The sequence below is a fragment of the Bombina bombina genome, chromosome 1 (genome assembly GCF_027579735.1).
Source record: "Bombina bombina isolate aBomBom1 chromosome 1, aBomBom1.pri, whole genome shotgun sequence".
NCBI lineage: Eukaryota > Metazoa > Chordata > Amphibia > Anura > Bombinatoridae > Bombina > Bombina bombina.
The window spans coordinates 1,335,193,047-1,335,207,709 of NC_069499.1; the positions used below are offsets into that span (position 1 = coordinate 1,335,193,047).

The 14,663-nt window shown below is 42.4% G+C and overlaps 1 protein-coding gene across 1 annotated transcript in view; it reads left to right on the forward strand.

Annotated features, from left to right (window-relative positions):
• The window catches only part of FCSK (fucose kinase), a 234,822-nt gene that overhangs the window by 56,612 nt on the left and 163,547 nt on the right, over nucleotides 1-14,663 (forward strand). The window contains exons 9-10 of the mRNA XM_053702250.1: nucleotides 6,962-7,081; nucleotides 7,510-7,675. Of these exons, the coding sequence (XP_053558225.1) occupies nucleotides 6,962-7,081; nucleotides 7,510-7,675 (286 nt within the window). The remainder of the gene's footprint in view (nucleotides 1-6,961; nucleotides 7,082-7,509; nucleotides 7,676-14,663) is intronic.

Below are 14,663 nucleotides of genomic sequence, written 5' to 3' on the forward strand. Positions count from 1 at the left end.
TTCCGTTTGCTCGGTTTCATCTGTTACCGCTGCAGCTTTGTATGCTCCGTCAATGGAACGGAGACCTTTTGGATTTATCAGAGGATAAATCTGGACCCTCTAACAAGAGACCCTCTCTTGTGGTCGATGTCACAGGAACATCTGTTTTGGGGCACTTTCTTTCTGAGACCTTAATAAGAGATTGTTACTACGGACGCCAGTCCGTATTATCAGATTCCAGTCGGATAACATCACCTCTGGCCTACATCAACCACCAGGGAGGGACTTGGAGTTCCATAGCCATGAAGGAGGTGACTCTCATTCTGCGGTGGGCGAAAGCCCACAATTGTCTTCTATCTGCCATTCACTTTCCAGGAGTGGAAAACTGGGAGGCAGATTTTCTGAGCAGACAGACCTTTCATCCGGGGGGAGTGGGCTCTCCATCCGGAAATGTTCTCTCAGATAACCCTCAAGTGGGGGATTCCAGAGTTGGATCTGATGGCGTCCCACCAAAACGCCAAGGTTCCAAAGTATGGTTCAAGGTCAAGAGATCCTCAGGCTGTTCTGATAGATGCTCTAGCAGTTCCTTGGAGGTTTTCTTTGGCTTATCTGTTTCCCCTGTTTGCTCTCCTTCCACGAGTAATTGCTCGTATCAAACAGGAGAGAGCATTGGTGATTCTAATAGCTCTTGCATGGCCTCTCAGGATCTGGTTTGTGGATCTAGTAAGGATGTCATCTCTATCTCCTTGGAGGTTACCTCAGAGGAAAGACCTTCTACTTCAGGGTCCTTTTCCTCCATCCAAACCTAGATTCTCTGAAGCTAACTGCTTGGAGATTGAACGCCTAGTTCTGTCTAAACATCGTTTTTCTGCAGCGGTCATTGAAACTATAATTCAGGCTCGAAAACCGGTTGCTCACAAGATTTACCATAAGAAATGGCGTAAATATCTTTATTGGTGTGAATCTAAAGGATTCTCCTGGAGCCGGGTGCGGATTCCCCGGATTTTGGCTTTTCTTCAGGATGGACTGGATAAGGGTTTATTGGTCAGTACCCTAAAGGGTCAGATTTCTGCATTATCTATCATTTTGCACAAACTTTTGTCAGACCTCCAAGATGTTCAAACCTTTGTACTGGCCCTGGTTAGAAATGAGGCCAGTGTTTAAACCTGTTGCTCCCCTGTGAAGTCTTAATTTAGTTCTTAAAGTTTTGCAGCAGGCTCAGTTTGAGTGTTATTGATATAAAACTGTTATCCTGGAAAGTTTTGTTTCTTGTTGCCATTTCTTCCTTTCGCAGAGTGTCTGAGCTTTCAGCTCTGCAGTGTGATTCCCTGTACCTTATCTTTCATGCTGATAAGGCGGTCCTTCATACTAAATTGGGGTTTCTCCCTAAGGTGGTGTTGGATCGAAACATTAATCAGGAAATCGTTGTCCCTTCTTTTTGTCCTAATCCTTCGTCTCATAAGGAACGTCTTTTGCATAACGTGGATGTTGTGCGGGCTCTAAAATTTTACTTACAGGCTACTAAAGATTTTTGGCAATCTTCTGCCCTATTTGTTGTTTTCTCACCGGATTACCAGAGGAGGAAATTACTTCTAGAAAGTTGCTCTTACTAGTGGGACATTTTTTCTGGCCGGTAGGAGCCTCAGGCATCTGAGGCAGTTTTTGTTTTCAAGTTATATTTATATATTTGAATTTGATTCTAGTATTTAAGATTTACTATTTAATATTACTATTTATCTGAAAGATTAAATTTTTCGTTTTTTACATTAAAATTTCTATATTTGGAAATTGCTAGTGGGACCTGTTATCTAAGCTACAGATACAGATCAGGATCTATCTATCTATATGCTTTGTTTAGACAGTCAAATTGCCCTACATATAAAGTTTTGTTCCTCTTGTTTAGAAAAAAACTTTAAAATGTAAAGAAAAAATTCTCCCTTCTAAGCCAAGTGTCTCTTAGGATACTGCTGTGTGTGACATGCCGCAGTTTTCTCCACAGACGTCCCAAGCCTTAGTTGTTTCTCATACTGTGCCTTCTGTGTCCTCTCATCCACCTGGGGGTGTTTATTTACCTGGGGATTTTGCCGCTCAGATTTCTTCTGCAGTAACGGCGGCTTTGTCAGCTTTCCCTTCATCGAATAATTGTAAGAGAAAATCTAAACATCTGCCTGATAGAGTAAGGCTTCTGTCTCTAGGTCTGCATTAGCCAATCTTTCTATCTTTCTCAGATGTCTGATGAGGAAAATACTTCAGTAGCTTCTGAAGGTGAAATCTCAGACACTTTTGCAGAAAAATCTTCAGAAACTGAAGAGGTTAATTTTAGATTTAAGCTTGAACACCTCCATTTACTATTGAAGGATGTTTTAGCTACTTCAGACAATTCTGAACTTTCGGTGGCTTTCAACCCCCACAAAGTTTTCTAAATTGGATAGAGTTTATGATTCCCCATCTTCTGAGAAGGTTTTTCTTGTCCCAAGGAAGATGAAATTATTGCTCAGGAATGGGATAATCCAGGGGTTCTGTTTTTCCCTCCCCATGTTTTTAAGAAGATGCTTCCTGTTGCTGATTATTCGTGAGTCATGGCGCACTGTTCCTAAAGTAGAAGGAGCTATTTCTACTCTTGCAAAGAGAACTACCATTCCTGTAGAGGATAGTTGCTCTTTTAAGGACCCAATGGACAAGAAGCTAGAGGCTTAGTTTAAAAAGATCTACATCCATCAAGGGTTACAGTGGCAACCTGCAGCGAGTATTGCTACGGTTGCGGGAGCTGCATCTTATTGGTGTAATGCATTGTCTGACCTTATTACAGAGGAAACTACAGTACAGGAGAGCCAAGATAGGATCAAAGCTCTCAAATTGGCCAATACCTTTATCTGTGATGCCAATATGCAGATAATTTGTCTGGGAGCTAAGATGTCTAGCTTCACTGTACTAGCCCGCAGGTCTCTGTGGTTAAAATCTTGGTTGGCCGATGTCTCTTCAAAGGCCAGTATTTTGGCTTTACGTTACAAGGGAAAGACTCTGTTTGGACCTGGTCTGCGGAGATCATTTCAGAGATCTTTCCTACCTAAGGACATGATGAATAGACCTAGAGGTCATCAGACTTCTAATTTTCGTTCCTTTCGTAACTTTAAGGGACAAAAGTTCTCCTTTTCCTCTTCAAAACCAGATCAACCCAGGTCCTCTTGGAAATCCAACCAACCCTGGAATAAGGGAAAACAAAACAAGAAGCCTTCTGCTGACTCTAAATCAGCATGAAGGTTCCGCCTCCGATCCAGTGTGGATCAGGTGGGGGGCAGGTTTTTTTTCTTTACCGTCAAGCCTGGATATGCGATGTCCCAGACCCTTGGGCGGTGGACATAGTATCCCAAGGTTACAGAATGGGATTCAAGTCTTGCCCTCCAAGGGGCAGATTTCTCCTGTCAAGACTATCCTCAAACCAAATAAATAAGGATGCCTTCTTAAACTGTGTAAAAGACCTATACACTCTGGGAGTTATTGTTCCCGTCCCTCTAGCAGAACAGGGTCTAGGATTCTATTCAAATCTATTTGTGGTTCCCAAAAAGGAGAGAACTTTTTGGCCCATTCTAGACCTCAAGTGTCTCAACAAATTCCTCAGGGTTCCGTCCTTCAAGATGGAAACTATTCATTCCATTCTTTCTTTGGTACAGGAAGGTCAGTTTATGACGACCATAAACCTGAAGGACGCATACCTTCATGTTCCCATTCACAGGGAACACCATCAGTATCTGATGTTTGCCTTTCTGGACATGCACTTTCAATTTGTTGCACTTCCATTTGGTTTAGCCACGGCTCCCAGAATATTCACAAAGGTTCTGGGGACGCTATTGGCTATGATCATATCCCAGAGAATTGCTGTGACACCTTAGTTCAGACGTCATCTTTTCAATTAGCCCAATCTCATACAGAGATGCTGTTGTCTTTTCTTCGTTCCCATGGGTGGAAGATGAATTTAGAAAAGAGTTCTCTAATTCCATCTACCAAAGTATGTTTCCTAGGGACAATAATAAATTCCCTGTCCTTAGAAAATTTTCCTGACGGAGGTCAGAAAATCCAAATTTCTTGCTTCCTGCCTTTCTCTCCAGTCTGCCTGTCGTCTATCTGTGGCTCAATGCATGGAGGTGATTGGTCTGATGGTGGCATCCATGGACATTATTCCGTTTGCTCGGTTTCATCTGTTACCGCTGCAGCTTTGTATGCTCCGTCAATGGAACGGAGACCTTTTGGATTTATCAGAGGATAAATCTGGACCCTCTAACAAGAGACCCTCTCTTGTGGTCGATGTCACAGGAACATCTGTTTTGGGGCACTTTCTTTCTGAGACCTTAATAAGAGATTGTTACTACGGACGCCAGTCCGTATTATCAGATTCCAGTCGGATAACATCACCTCTGGCCTACATCAACCACCAGGGAGGGACTTGGAGTTCCATAGCCATGAAGGAGGTGACTCTCATTCTGCGGTGGGCGAAAGCCCACAATTGTCTTCTATCTGCCATTCACTTTCCAGGAGTGGAAAACTGGGAGGCAGATTTTCTGAGCAGACAGACCTTTCATCCGGGGGGAGTGGGCTCTCCATCCGGAAATGTTCTCTCAGATAACCCTCAAGTGGGGGATTCCAGAGTTGGATCTGATGGCGTCCCACCAAAACGCCAAGGTTCCAAAGTATGGTTCAAGGTCAAGAGATCCTCAGGCTGTTCTGATAGATGCTCTAGCAGTTCCTTGGAGGTTTTCTTTGGCTTATCTGTTTCCCCTGTTTGCTCTCCTTCCACGAGTAATTGCTCGTATCAAACAGGAGAGAGCATTGGTGATTCTAATAGCTCTTGCATGGCCTCTCAGGATCTGGTTTGTGGATCTAGTAAGGATGTCATCTCTATCTCCTTGGAGGTTACCTCAGAGGAAAGACCTTCTACTTCAGGGTCCTTTTCCTCCATCCAAACCTAGATTCTCTGAAGCTAACTGCTTGGAGATTGAACGCCTAGTTCTGTCTAAACGTCGTTTTTCTGCAGCGGTCATTGAAACTATAATTCAGGCTCGAAAACCGGTTGCTCACAAGATTTACCATAAGAAATGGCGTAAATATCTTTATTGGTGTGAATCTAAAGGATTCTCCTGGAGCCGGGTGCGGATTCCCCGGATTTTGGCTTTTCTTCAGGATGGACTGGATAAGGGTTTATTGGTCAGTACCCTAAAGGGTCAGATTTCTGCATTATCTATCATTTTGCACAAACTTTTGTCAGACCTCCAAGATGTTCAAACCTTTGTACTGGCCCTGGTTAGAAATGAGGCCAGTGTTTAAACCTGTTGCTCCCCTGTGAAGTCTTAATTTAGTTCTTAAAGTTTTGCAGCAGGCTCAGTTTGAGTGTTATTGATATAAAACTGTTATCCTGGAAAGTTTTGTTTCTTGTTGCCATTTCTTCCTTTCGCAGAGTGTCTGAGCTTTCAGCTCTGCAGTGTGATTCCCTGTACCTTATCTTTCATGCTGATAAGGCGGTCCTTCATACTAAATTGGGGTTTCTCCCTAAGGTGGTGTTGGATCGAAACATTAATCAGGAAATCGTTGTCCCTTCTTTTTGTCCTAATCCTTCGTCTCATAAGGAACGTCTTTTGCATAACGTGGATGTTGTGCGGGCTCTAAAATTTTACTTACAGGCTACTAAAGATTTTTGGCAATCTTCTGCCCTATTTGTTGTTTTCTCTGGAAAGCGTAAGGGTCAGAAGGTCACTTCTACTTCTCTGTCTCTATTGTTGAGAAGTTTGATTCGTTTGGCTTATGAGACTGCTGGACAGCAGCCTCCTGAGAGAATTACGGCTCAATCCAATAGGGCTATCTCCTCTTTTTGTGCTTTCAAAAATTAAGCTTTTGTGGAACAGATTTGCAAGGCGGCAACATGGTACTCTCTGCATACATTTTCCAAATTTGATACTTTTGCCTCGGCTGAGGCTTCTTTTGGGAGAAAGGTTCTTCAAGCAGTGGTGCCTTCTGTTTAGGTCCTCCTGCCTTTTTCTTCCTCCCTGTTCATTCCGTGTCCTCTAGCTTGGGTATTGGTTCCCACTAGTAATTGGAATGCAGTCGTGGACTCTCCATATCATAGGAAAGAAAGCAAAATGTATGCTTACCTGATAAATTTCTTTCTTTCCGGACATGGAGAGTCCACGACCCCGCCCTCTTTTTTATTAATAATTTGACTGTTTTTTTGAGTTAACCTCAGGCACCTTTTCACCCTTGTGTTTTCTTCCTTTCCATTTCCTTTGGCTGAATGACTGGGGGTTATGGGTAAGACAGTTACACTTAACAGCTTTGCTGGGGTGCTCTTTGCCTCCTCCTGCTGGCCAGGAGTTGAATATCCCACTAGTAATTGGAATGCAGTCGTGGACTCTCCATGTCCAGAAAGAAAGAAATTTATCAGGTAAGCATACATTTTGTTATTTTGCAACTTGTAATACCTGCGCAACCCCAAATGTGAAAAAGCCATAACGCGTGCGGTATTTTCGCAACTTATTTGCCGTGCGACTTGTAATCTTGCCCTGTATGTCCAATATGTCTGCCTCATTATCTTTCTTTCTGTGTCAGTTTCTGTCTAGATTTTCTCTCCATGTTTATTTTTCTCCCTCTCTCCATATCTCTGTTTCCACTATCTTTTTAAATGCCTAGAATTGTGCTTGTGTCTGCTTCTCTCACTCTATCTCAAGCGCTCTCCCTTGCCCTACCTCCTCTCTTTTATACAGTTTTTTTTATCTCTCTTCCTCACTCTCCCTCCCTCCTTGTCTTCTTTTACTGCATCCCGTTCTCTCTTACACTCCCTCCTTCACCCCTCCCGTCTCACATCACTCCATCCATTTCTTCCTTTGCTTTCACTCACTTTCTATCTCACTCTCATTTCCCTCTTCCCACTCTTTCTCCTTCCATTCCTGACTTTCCCTCTCTTTTCTCTTCCTCATTCCCACTCTCTTTCTTCCAGGTATCAGGCATTGTGTTCCTCTCCTCAGAGACTGCTGAGCGCTTCCTTAGCACCCTTGTGTCTCCTCCACTGGATGGCTGCACTTACTTGGGCCTCGATTCAGGAGCTGAACCCTTGGAGGTGAGAGTCCTGATGTACAAAAGTTGTCTATCAAACTCCAAACAGCTACTATTTACTACTTGTAGTAAATAGCAGCTCTAATAGTTCTCATTTAATAGCAATTGCATGTTAAAATATGTTTATGTGTAAAAAAAGATGTAAAACTAACATTGATAGTATCAGGAAGTGCATGTTTGTACACATCTCATCCCTACAGCCTGTGGATAGATTGCTTATTGGCTCCTACACCTTTTTTTCTCAGAGAGAGACACTCCTTTACTAGATTCATAACATGATATATTTTTTTTAAATGTAATACATTTTAAAATATTGTGTTTTAAATTAAGAAAACTATTGGCTGTATAATTCTTCAATTAGCTGTAAAGGAGATAGAAAGTTGTATCATTTTGGAAAAGCTGAGTTAAGCAGGCTGCACTCCTTTACACCAGGTGTCCTTGTTCTTGGATGTTCTGTTGAGCATGGCACGGGATATCAGCGAGGAGACATTCTTGCAAGAGGCTCCTGCAATCAGTGACACCCCCAGACCAGTTGAGAGGACACGGAGTGCCAGGGCCCTGCTCTGGAAGGAGCTGCGTGACCTCCCCCTCACTATGGGTAAGAGGGTAGATCTGAATCAGAACACTGTAGGGAGGCCTTGTTGGAGGAAATGTGAAAAAAATGGTATTAAATAGTTAAATGGACATATAAATCAAACGTTCTATCATGCATCCCCGCAATATCCTGTAAAATATGGAGGGGGGGATGTGAGATTATAGCTCTATTCACTTATACTGATGGCAGTACACTTAATTCCTCTGATATTAGTCCTAACCAAAGTAAGCAAAGTAGATACATTTCTAAGAGAATAATTGTGCAACAGAAATACAAATGAAGATTTAGTATCATTGATTGTTTTAACAGAAATCTTAAATGGTACTTAACTTAGAAGTTTGTACTGGAGGCTATTGTTGAGCTGATGATAGGTATACTACTTGTTTAGTTTCTTATACACATTATAACTATGTAACTTAGAAGGCAACAAAACAAATTTTACTCAAAATAAATCCTAAATTTTGGTGTTTTGGGAAGGTGAGTGGATGTTAAATATATGGAACCATAAAGCTTTATATTTAGGAAATAAATTTGTTTTTTTGTGTTTTTTTTACCATGTACGCTATAGAAAATCACACAAATTTTTTACTTTTATTTTGCATTTCCCTTGATGTTTTCTCACCATATTTGTGTGTTTATGCAAACTACGGTTGTTTTTATAAAAGTTCTTCTGAAGAAAAAAACAACATATAATTTGTGTAGGTAACTCACATATCAAACACAGTGATGTTGTCATTCAGGAGCCTGGCTTACATTCAGTCAAGTTCTGGACTATTGTGCCGTGCAAGTGCAAATGCATTATTGCACTAAATTGCAATAGGTATAATATTGTGTGTGATTTCATTCTGACCAATAGATTTCCTCATTCCTGTGTTTAGTTCACATAAACCTGAGCTCACTTTAGCAGCCACGTGCACCCAATAAGGATAATATAACTAAATCTACTAATTAGCTCTGTTACTGATGTTCCTCTTAATTACCATCATTAAGCTTGTTACAGACAATATTAATTCAGAGCAATAGCAGTTAATGAGCCTAAAAAATTTAACACATTAAACCCAGATGAATGCAACATAATTTATTTAATCAGTTGCTGAGTGAATACAATAACCCTACTATTCTAACATAGAATATCATGTACAACCAATTAACATCATTAAGGACTAGATTACAAGTGGAGCGCTAATTTATCGCGCTCCCGCAAATTCGCCAGTTTACGGGTACACAATAAATAACCAGCCATTACAAGTGTCTGCTTATTGCTACCGTGAGCTTGCGGTAGCATTTAGTGCTCATGAAATTAAACAAAGATCTGATCTCTGGTTAATTTTAAAAATGTCCCCAATTGCCCCCAAAATACAGTGGTGTGTAGTTAATTAAAAACTAAAAATTGAAGCATTTTTATTTTTTAATAAAATAACTGCAAGAAGCAGTTATGAAGGCTGAAAGTGCCTTTACATTGCGGTCTATGAGGACTGTGTGTTTCTAGTAAATATATATGTATATGCTTATATAAATATATATTTGTGTTAATATTTGTATACATTTATATATATATATATATATATATATATATTTATATTTGCCCCCATTGCTGCGCAAATTACCCTGTTCATTGCGCTAGTTCTCATGCCATGTCTGACAGCATGAGAATGAGACTCCCATTGGAGCCTATGGAAGCGCACTCTCGTGAGCGCAATGCTTCCATGCAATGCGAGTGCAAGGTCATGTTCGCATTGCACCTCAGTTGTAATAACAGCGCACATTTGCATGCGCTGGTAATACTAAGTTGAGCGCAAATATCCCTTTCGCAGAAACAATTTCTCCTGTTAAGTGTAGTCAGTCCACGGGTCATCCATTACTCATGGGATTATAACTCCTCCCTAACAGGAAGTGCAAGAGGATCACCCAAGCAGAGCTGCTATATAGCTCCTCCCCTCTACGTCATACCCAGTCATTCTCTTGCACCTAACTAATAGATAGGACGTGTGAGAGGACTGTGGTTGTTAAACTTAGTTTTTATTTCTTCAATCAAAAGTTTGTTATTTTAAACGGCACCGGAGTGTGTTGTTTTTTCTCAGGCAGCATTAGAAGAAGAATCTACCTGAGTTTTGTGTATGATCTTAGCGGACGTAACTAAGATCCATTTGCTGTTCTCGGCCATTCTGAGGAGCGAGGTAACTTCAGAACAGGGGACAGCGGGCAGGTTCACCTGCAAAGAGGTATGTTGCAGTATATTATTTTCTAAGGAATGGAATTGACTGAGAAAATACTGCTAATGCCGATGTAATGTAAGTACAGCCTTAAATGCAGTAGTAGCAACTGGTATCAGGCTGATATGTATGTATGTTTACACTGAAGTATTTCTGGGGAATGGCATTTCACTAAGAAAAAACTGTATACATATAACTTTTAGCCTATTCTGCAGTGAGAGCGACTAGCAGCAGGCTTTTTAATAACATTTCATAATTTATATTTAAAACGTTTACTGGCATGTTAATCGTTTATTTCTCTGAGGTACTTGGTGAAAAAAATTTTGGGCATTATTTTCCACATGGCTGTCGTTTGTTATGAATTAAATCAGTTTACTGAGCTTCCCCACTGTTGTATTATGAGTGGGAGGGGCCTATTTTGGCGCTTTATTGCGCAGTAGAAATTCAGTCACAGTCTGCCTTTTTCTCCCTGCATGATCCAGGACGTCTCTACAGAGCTCAGGGGTCTCCAAAACTAGTTTTGAGGGAGGTAATCACTCACAGCAGACCTGTGAGACTGTGCTTTGACTGTGATAAAAACGTTTATATTTTCAATTGTTATCCGTTTTTTGGTATTAAGGGATTAATCATCCATTTGCTAGAGGGTGCAATCCTTTGCTAACTTAATGCATTTACTGTGAAAATTTGGTTTCTATAACTAATCCGGTTCATTGTTATTTCAACTGTGACAGTTTTTGTGTGCTTCTTAAAGGCACAGTAACGTTTTTTATATTGCTTGTAAATTTATTTGAAAAGTATTTTCCAAGCCTGCTAGGCTAATTGCTAGTTTGTTTAAACATGTCTGACACAGAGGAATCTCTTTGTGCAATATGTTCAAAGGCCAATGTGGAGCCCAATAGAAATTTGTGTACTAATTGCATTGATGCTACTTTAAATAAAAGCCAATCTGTACATGTAAAGAAAATTTCACCAGACAACGAGGGGAAAGTTATGCCGACTAACTCTCCTCACGTGTCAGTACCTGCATCTCCCGCTCAGGAGGTGCGTGATATTGTGGCGCCAAGTACATCAGGGCGGCCATTACAAATCACTTTACAAGACATGGCTAATGTTATGACTGAAGTTTTATCTAAATTGCCAGAACTTAGAGGTAAACGCGACCACTCTGGGGTGAGAACAGAGTACGCTGATAATGTTAGAGCCATGTCTGATACTGCGTCACAATTGGCAGAACATGAAGACGGAGAGCTTCATTCTGTGGGTGACGGATCTGATCCAAATAAACTGGACTCAGACATTTCAAATTTTAAATTTAAGCTTGAGAACCTCCGTGTATTATTAGGGGAGGTATTAGCGGCTCTGAATGATTGTAACACGGTTGCAATCCCAGAGAAATTATGTAGGCTTGATAGATACTATGCGGTACCGGCGTGTACTGACGTTTTTCCTATACCTAAGAGGCTTACAGAGATTATTACCAAGGAGTGGGATAGGCCCGGTGTACCCTTTTCCCCCCCTCCTATATTTAGAAAAATGTTTCCAATAGACGCCACCACACGGGACTTATGGCAGACGGTCCCTAAGGTGGAGGGAGCAGTTTCTACTCTGGCTAAGCGTACCACTATCCCGGTGGAGGATAGCTGTGCCTTTTCAGATCCAATGGATAAAAAGTTAGAGGGTTACCTTAAGAAAATGTTTACTCAACAAGGTTTTATATTACAACCCCTCGCATGCATTGCGCCTGTCACGGCTGCGGCGGCATTCTGGTTTGAGTCTCTAGAAGAGACCATTAGCTCAGTTCCATTGGATGAAATTATAGACAAGCTTAGAGTCCTTAAGCTAGCTAATTCATTTATTTCTGATGCCGTAGTACATTTAACTAAGCTTACGGCTAAGAATTCCGGATTCGCCATTCAGGCGCGCAGAGCGCTGTGGCTAAAATCCTGGTCAGCCGATGTGACTTCTAAATCTAAATTGCTTAACATACCTTTCAAAGGGCAAACATTATTCGGGCCCGGTTTGAAAGAAATTATCGCTGACATTACTGGAGGTAAGGGCCATGCCCTGCCTCAAGACAGAGCCAAACCAAGGGCTAGACAGTCTAATTTTCGTGCCTTTCGCAACTTCAAGGCAGGAGCAGCATCAACTTCCTCCGCTCCAAAACAGGAAGGAACTGTTGCTCGCTACAGACAGGGCTGGAAACCTAACCAGACCTGGAACAAGGGCAAGCAGGCCAGAAAACCTGCTGCTGCCCCTAAGACAGCATGAAGTGAGGGCCCCCAATCCGGAAACGGATCTAGTAGGGGGCAGACTTTCTCTCTTCGCCCAGGCTTGGGCAAGAGATGTCCAGGATCCCTGGGCGTTAGAGATCATATCTCAGGGATATCTTCTGGACTTCAAAGCTTCTCCTCCAAAAGGGAGATTTCATATTTCAAGGCTGTCAGCAAACCAGATAAAGAAAGAGGCGTTTCTACGCTGTGTACAAGATCTTTTACTAATGGGAGTGATCCACCCGGTTCCGCGGTCGGAACACGGACAAGGGTTTTACTCAAATCTGTTTGTGGTTCCCAAGAAAGAAGGAACCTTCAGACCAATCTTGGATTTAAAGATCCTAAACAAATTCCTAAGAGTTCCATCGTTCAAAATGGAAACTATTCGGACAATCTTACCCATGATCCAAAAGGGTCAGTATATGACCACAGTGGATTTAAAGGATGCCTACCTTCACATACCGATTCACAAAGATCATTACCGGTACCTAAGGTTTGCCTTCCTAGACAGGCATTACCAGTTTGTAGCTCTTCCCTTCGGGTTAGCTACTGCTCCAAGAATCTTTACAAAGGTTCTGGGTTCTCTTCTGGCGGTACTAAGACCGCGAGGAATATCGGTAGCTCCGTACCTAGACGACATTCTGATACAAGCGTCAAGTTTCCAAACTGCCAAGTCTCATACAGAGTTAGTACTGGCATTTCTAAGGTCACATGGGTGGAAAGTGAACGAAGAAAAGAGTTCTCTATTGCCACTCACAAGAGTTCCCTTCTTAGGGACTCTTATAGATTCTGTAGAAATGAAAATTTACCTGACAGAGGACAGGTTAACAAAACTTCTAAATGCTTGCCGTGTCCTTCATTCCATTCCACACCCGTCAGTGGCTCAATGCATGGAGGTAATCGGCTTAATGGTAGCGGCAATGGACATAGTACCCTTTGCACGCCTGCATCTCAGACCACTGCAATTGTGCATGCTAAGTCAGTGGAATGGGGATTACTCAGATTTGTCCCCTATGCTGAATCTGGATCAAGAGACCAGAAATTCTCTTCTATGGTGGCTCTCTCGGCCACATCTGTCCAAGGGGATGCCCTTCAGCAGGCCAGATTGGACGATTGTAACAACAGACGCCAGCCTGCTAGGTTGGGGCGCTGTCTGGAATTCCCTGAAGACTCAGGGATCATGGACTCAGGAGGAGAGTCTCCTTCCCATAAATATTCTGGAATTAAGAGCAGTTTTCAATGCCCTTCTGGCTTGGCCTCAGTTAGCAACTCTGAGGTTCATCAGGTTCCAGTCGGACAACATCACGACTGTGGCTTACATCAACCATCAGGGAGGGACGAGGAGTTCCCTAGCGATGATGGAAGTCTCAAAGATAATTCACTGGGCAGAGTCTCACTCTTGCCACCTATCAGCGATCCACATCCCAGGTGTGGAGAACTGGGAGGCGGATTTTCTAAGTCGCCAGACTTTTCATCCGGGGGAGTGGGAACTTCATCCGGAGGTTTTTGCCCAAATACTTCGGCGTTGGGGCAAACCAGATCTGGATCTCATGGCGTCTCGCCAGAACGCCAAACTTCCTTGTTACGGATCCAGGTCCAGGGACCCGGGAGCGGTTCTGATAGATGCTCTAACAGCACCTCGGGCCTTCAACATGGCTTATGTGTTTCCACCCTTCCCGATGCTTCCTCGATTGATTGCCAGGATCAAACAGGAGAGAGCATCGGTGATTCTAATAGCGCCTGCGTGGCCACGCAGGACCTGGTATGCAGACCTAGTGGACATGTCGTCCTGTCCGCCATGGTCTCTACCTCTGAGACAGGACCTTCTGGTTCAGGGTCCTTTCAAACATCCAAATCTAATTTCTCTGAGGCTGACTGCATGGAGATTGAACGCTTGATTCTATCAAAGCGTGGATTCTCGGAGTCAGTGATTGATACCTTAATACAGGCTAGGAAGCCTGTTACCAGGAAAATTTATCATAAAATATGGCGCAAATACTTGCATTGGTGCGAATCCAAGAGTTACTCATGGAGTAAGGTTAGGATTCCTAGGATATTGTCTTTTCTACAAGAAGGTTTAGAAAAGGGTTTATCCGCTAGTTCGTTAAAGGGACAGATCTCAGCTTTGTCCATCCTTTTACACAAACGTCTGTCAGAAGTTCCAGACGTTCAGGCTTTTTGTCAGGCTTTGGCCAGGATTAAGCCTGTGTTTAAAACTGTTGCTCCGCCATGGAGCTTAAACTTAGTTCTTAAAGTTTTACAGGGTGTTCCGTTTGAACCCCTTCATTCCATTGATATCAAGTTGTTATCTTGGAAAGTTCTGTTTTTAATGGCTATTTCCTCGGCTCGAAGAGTCTCGGAGTTATCGGCCTTACATTGTGATTCTCCTTATCTGATTTTCCATTCAGACAAGGTAGTTCTGCGTACTAAACCTGGGTTCTTACCTAAGGTAGTCACTAACAGGAATATCAATCAAGAGATTGTTGTTCCATCATTGTGCCCTAACCC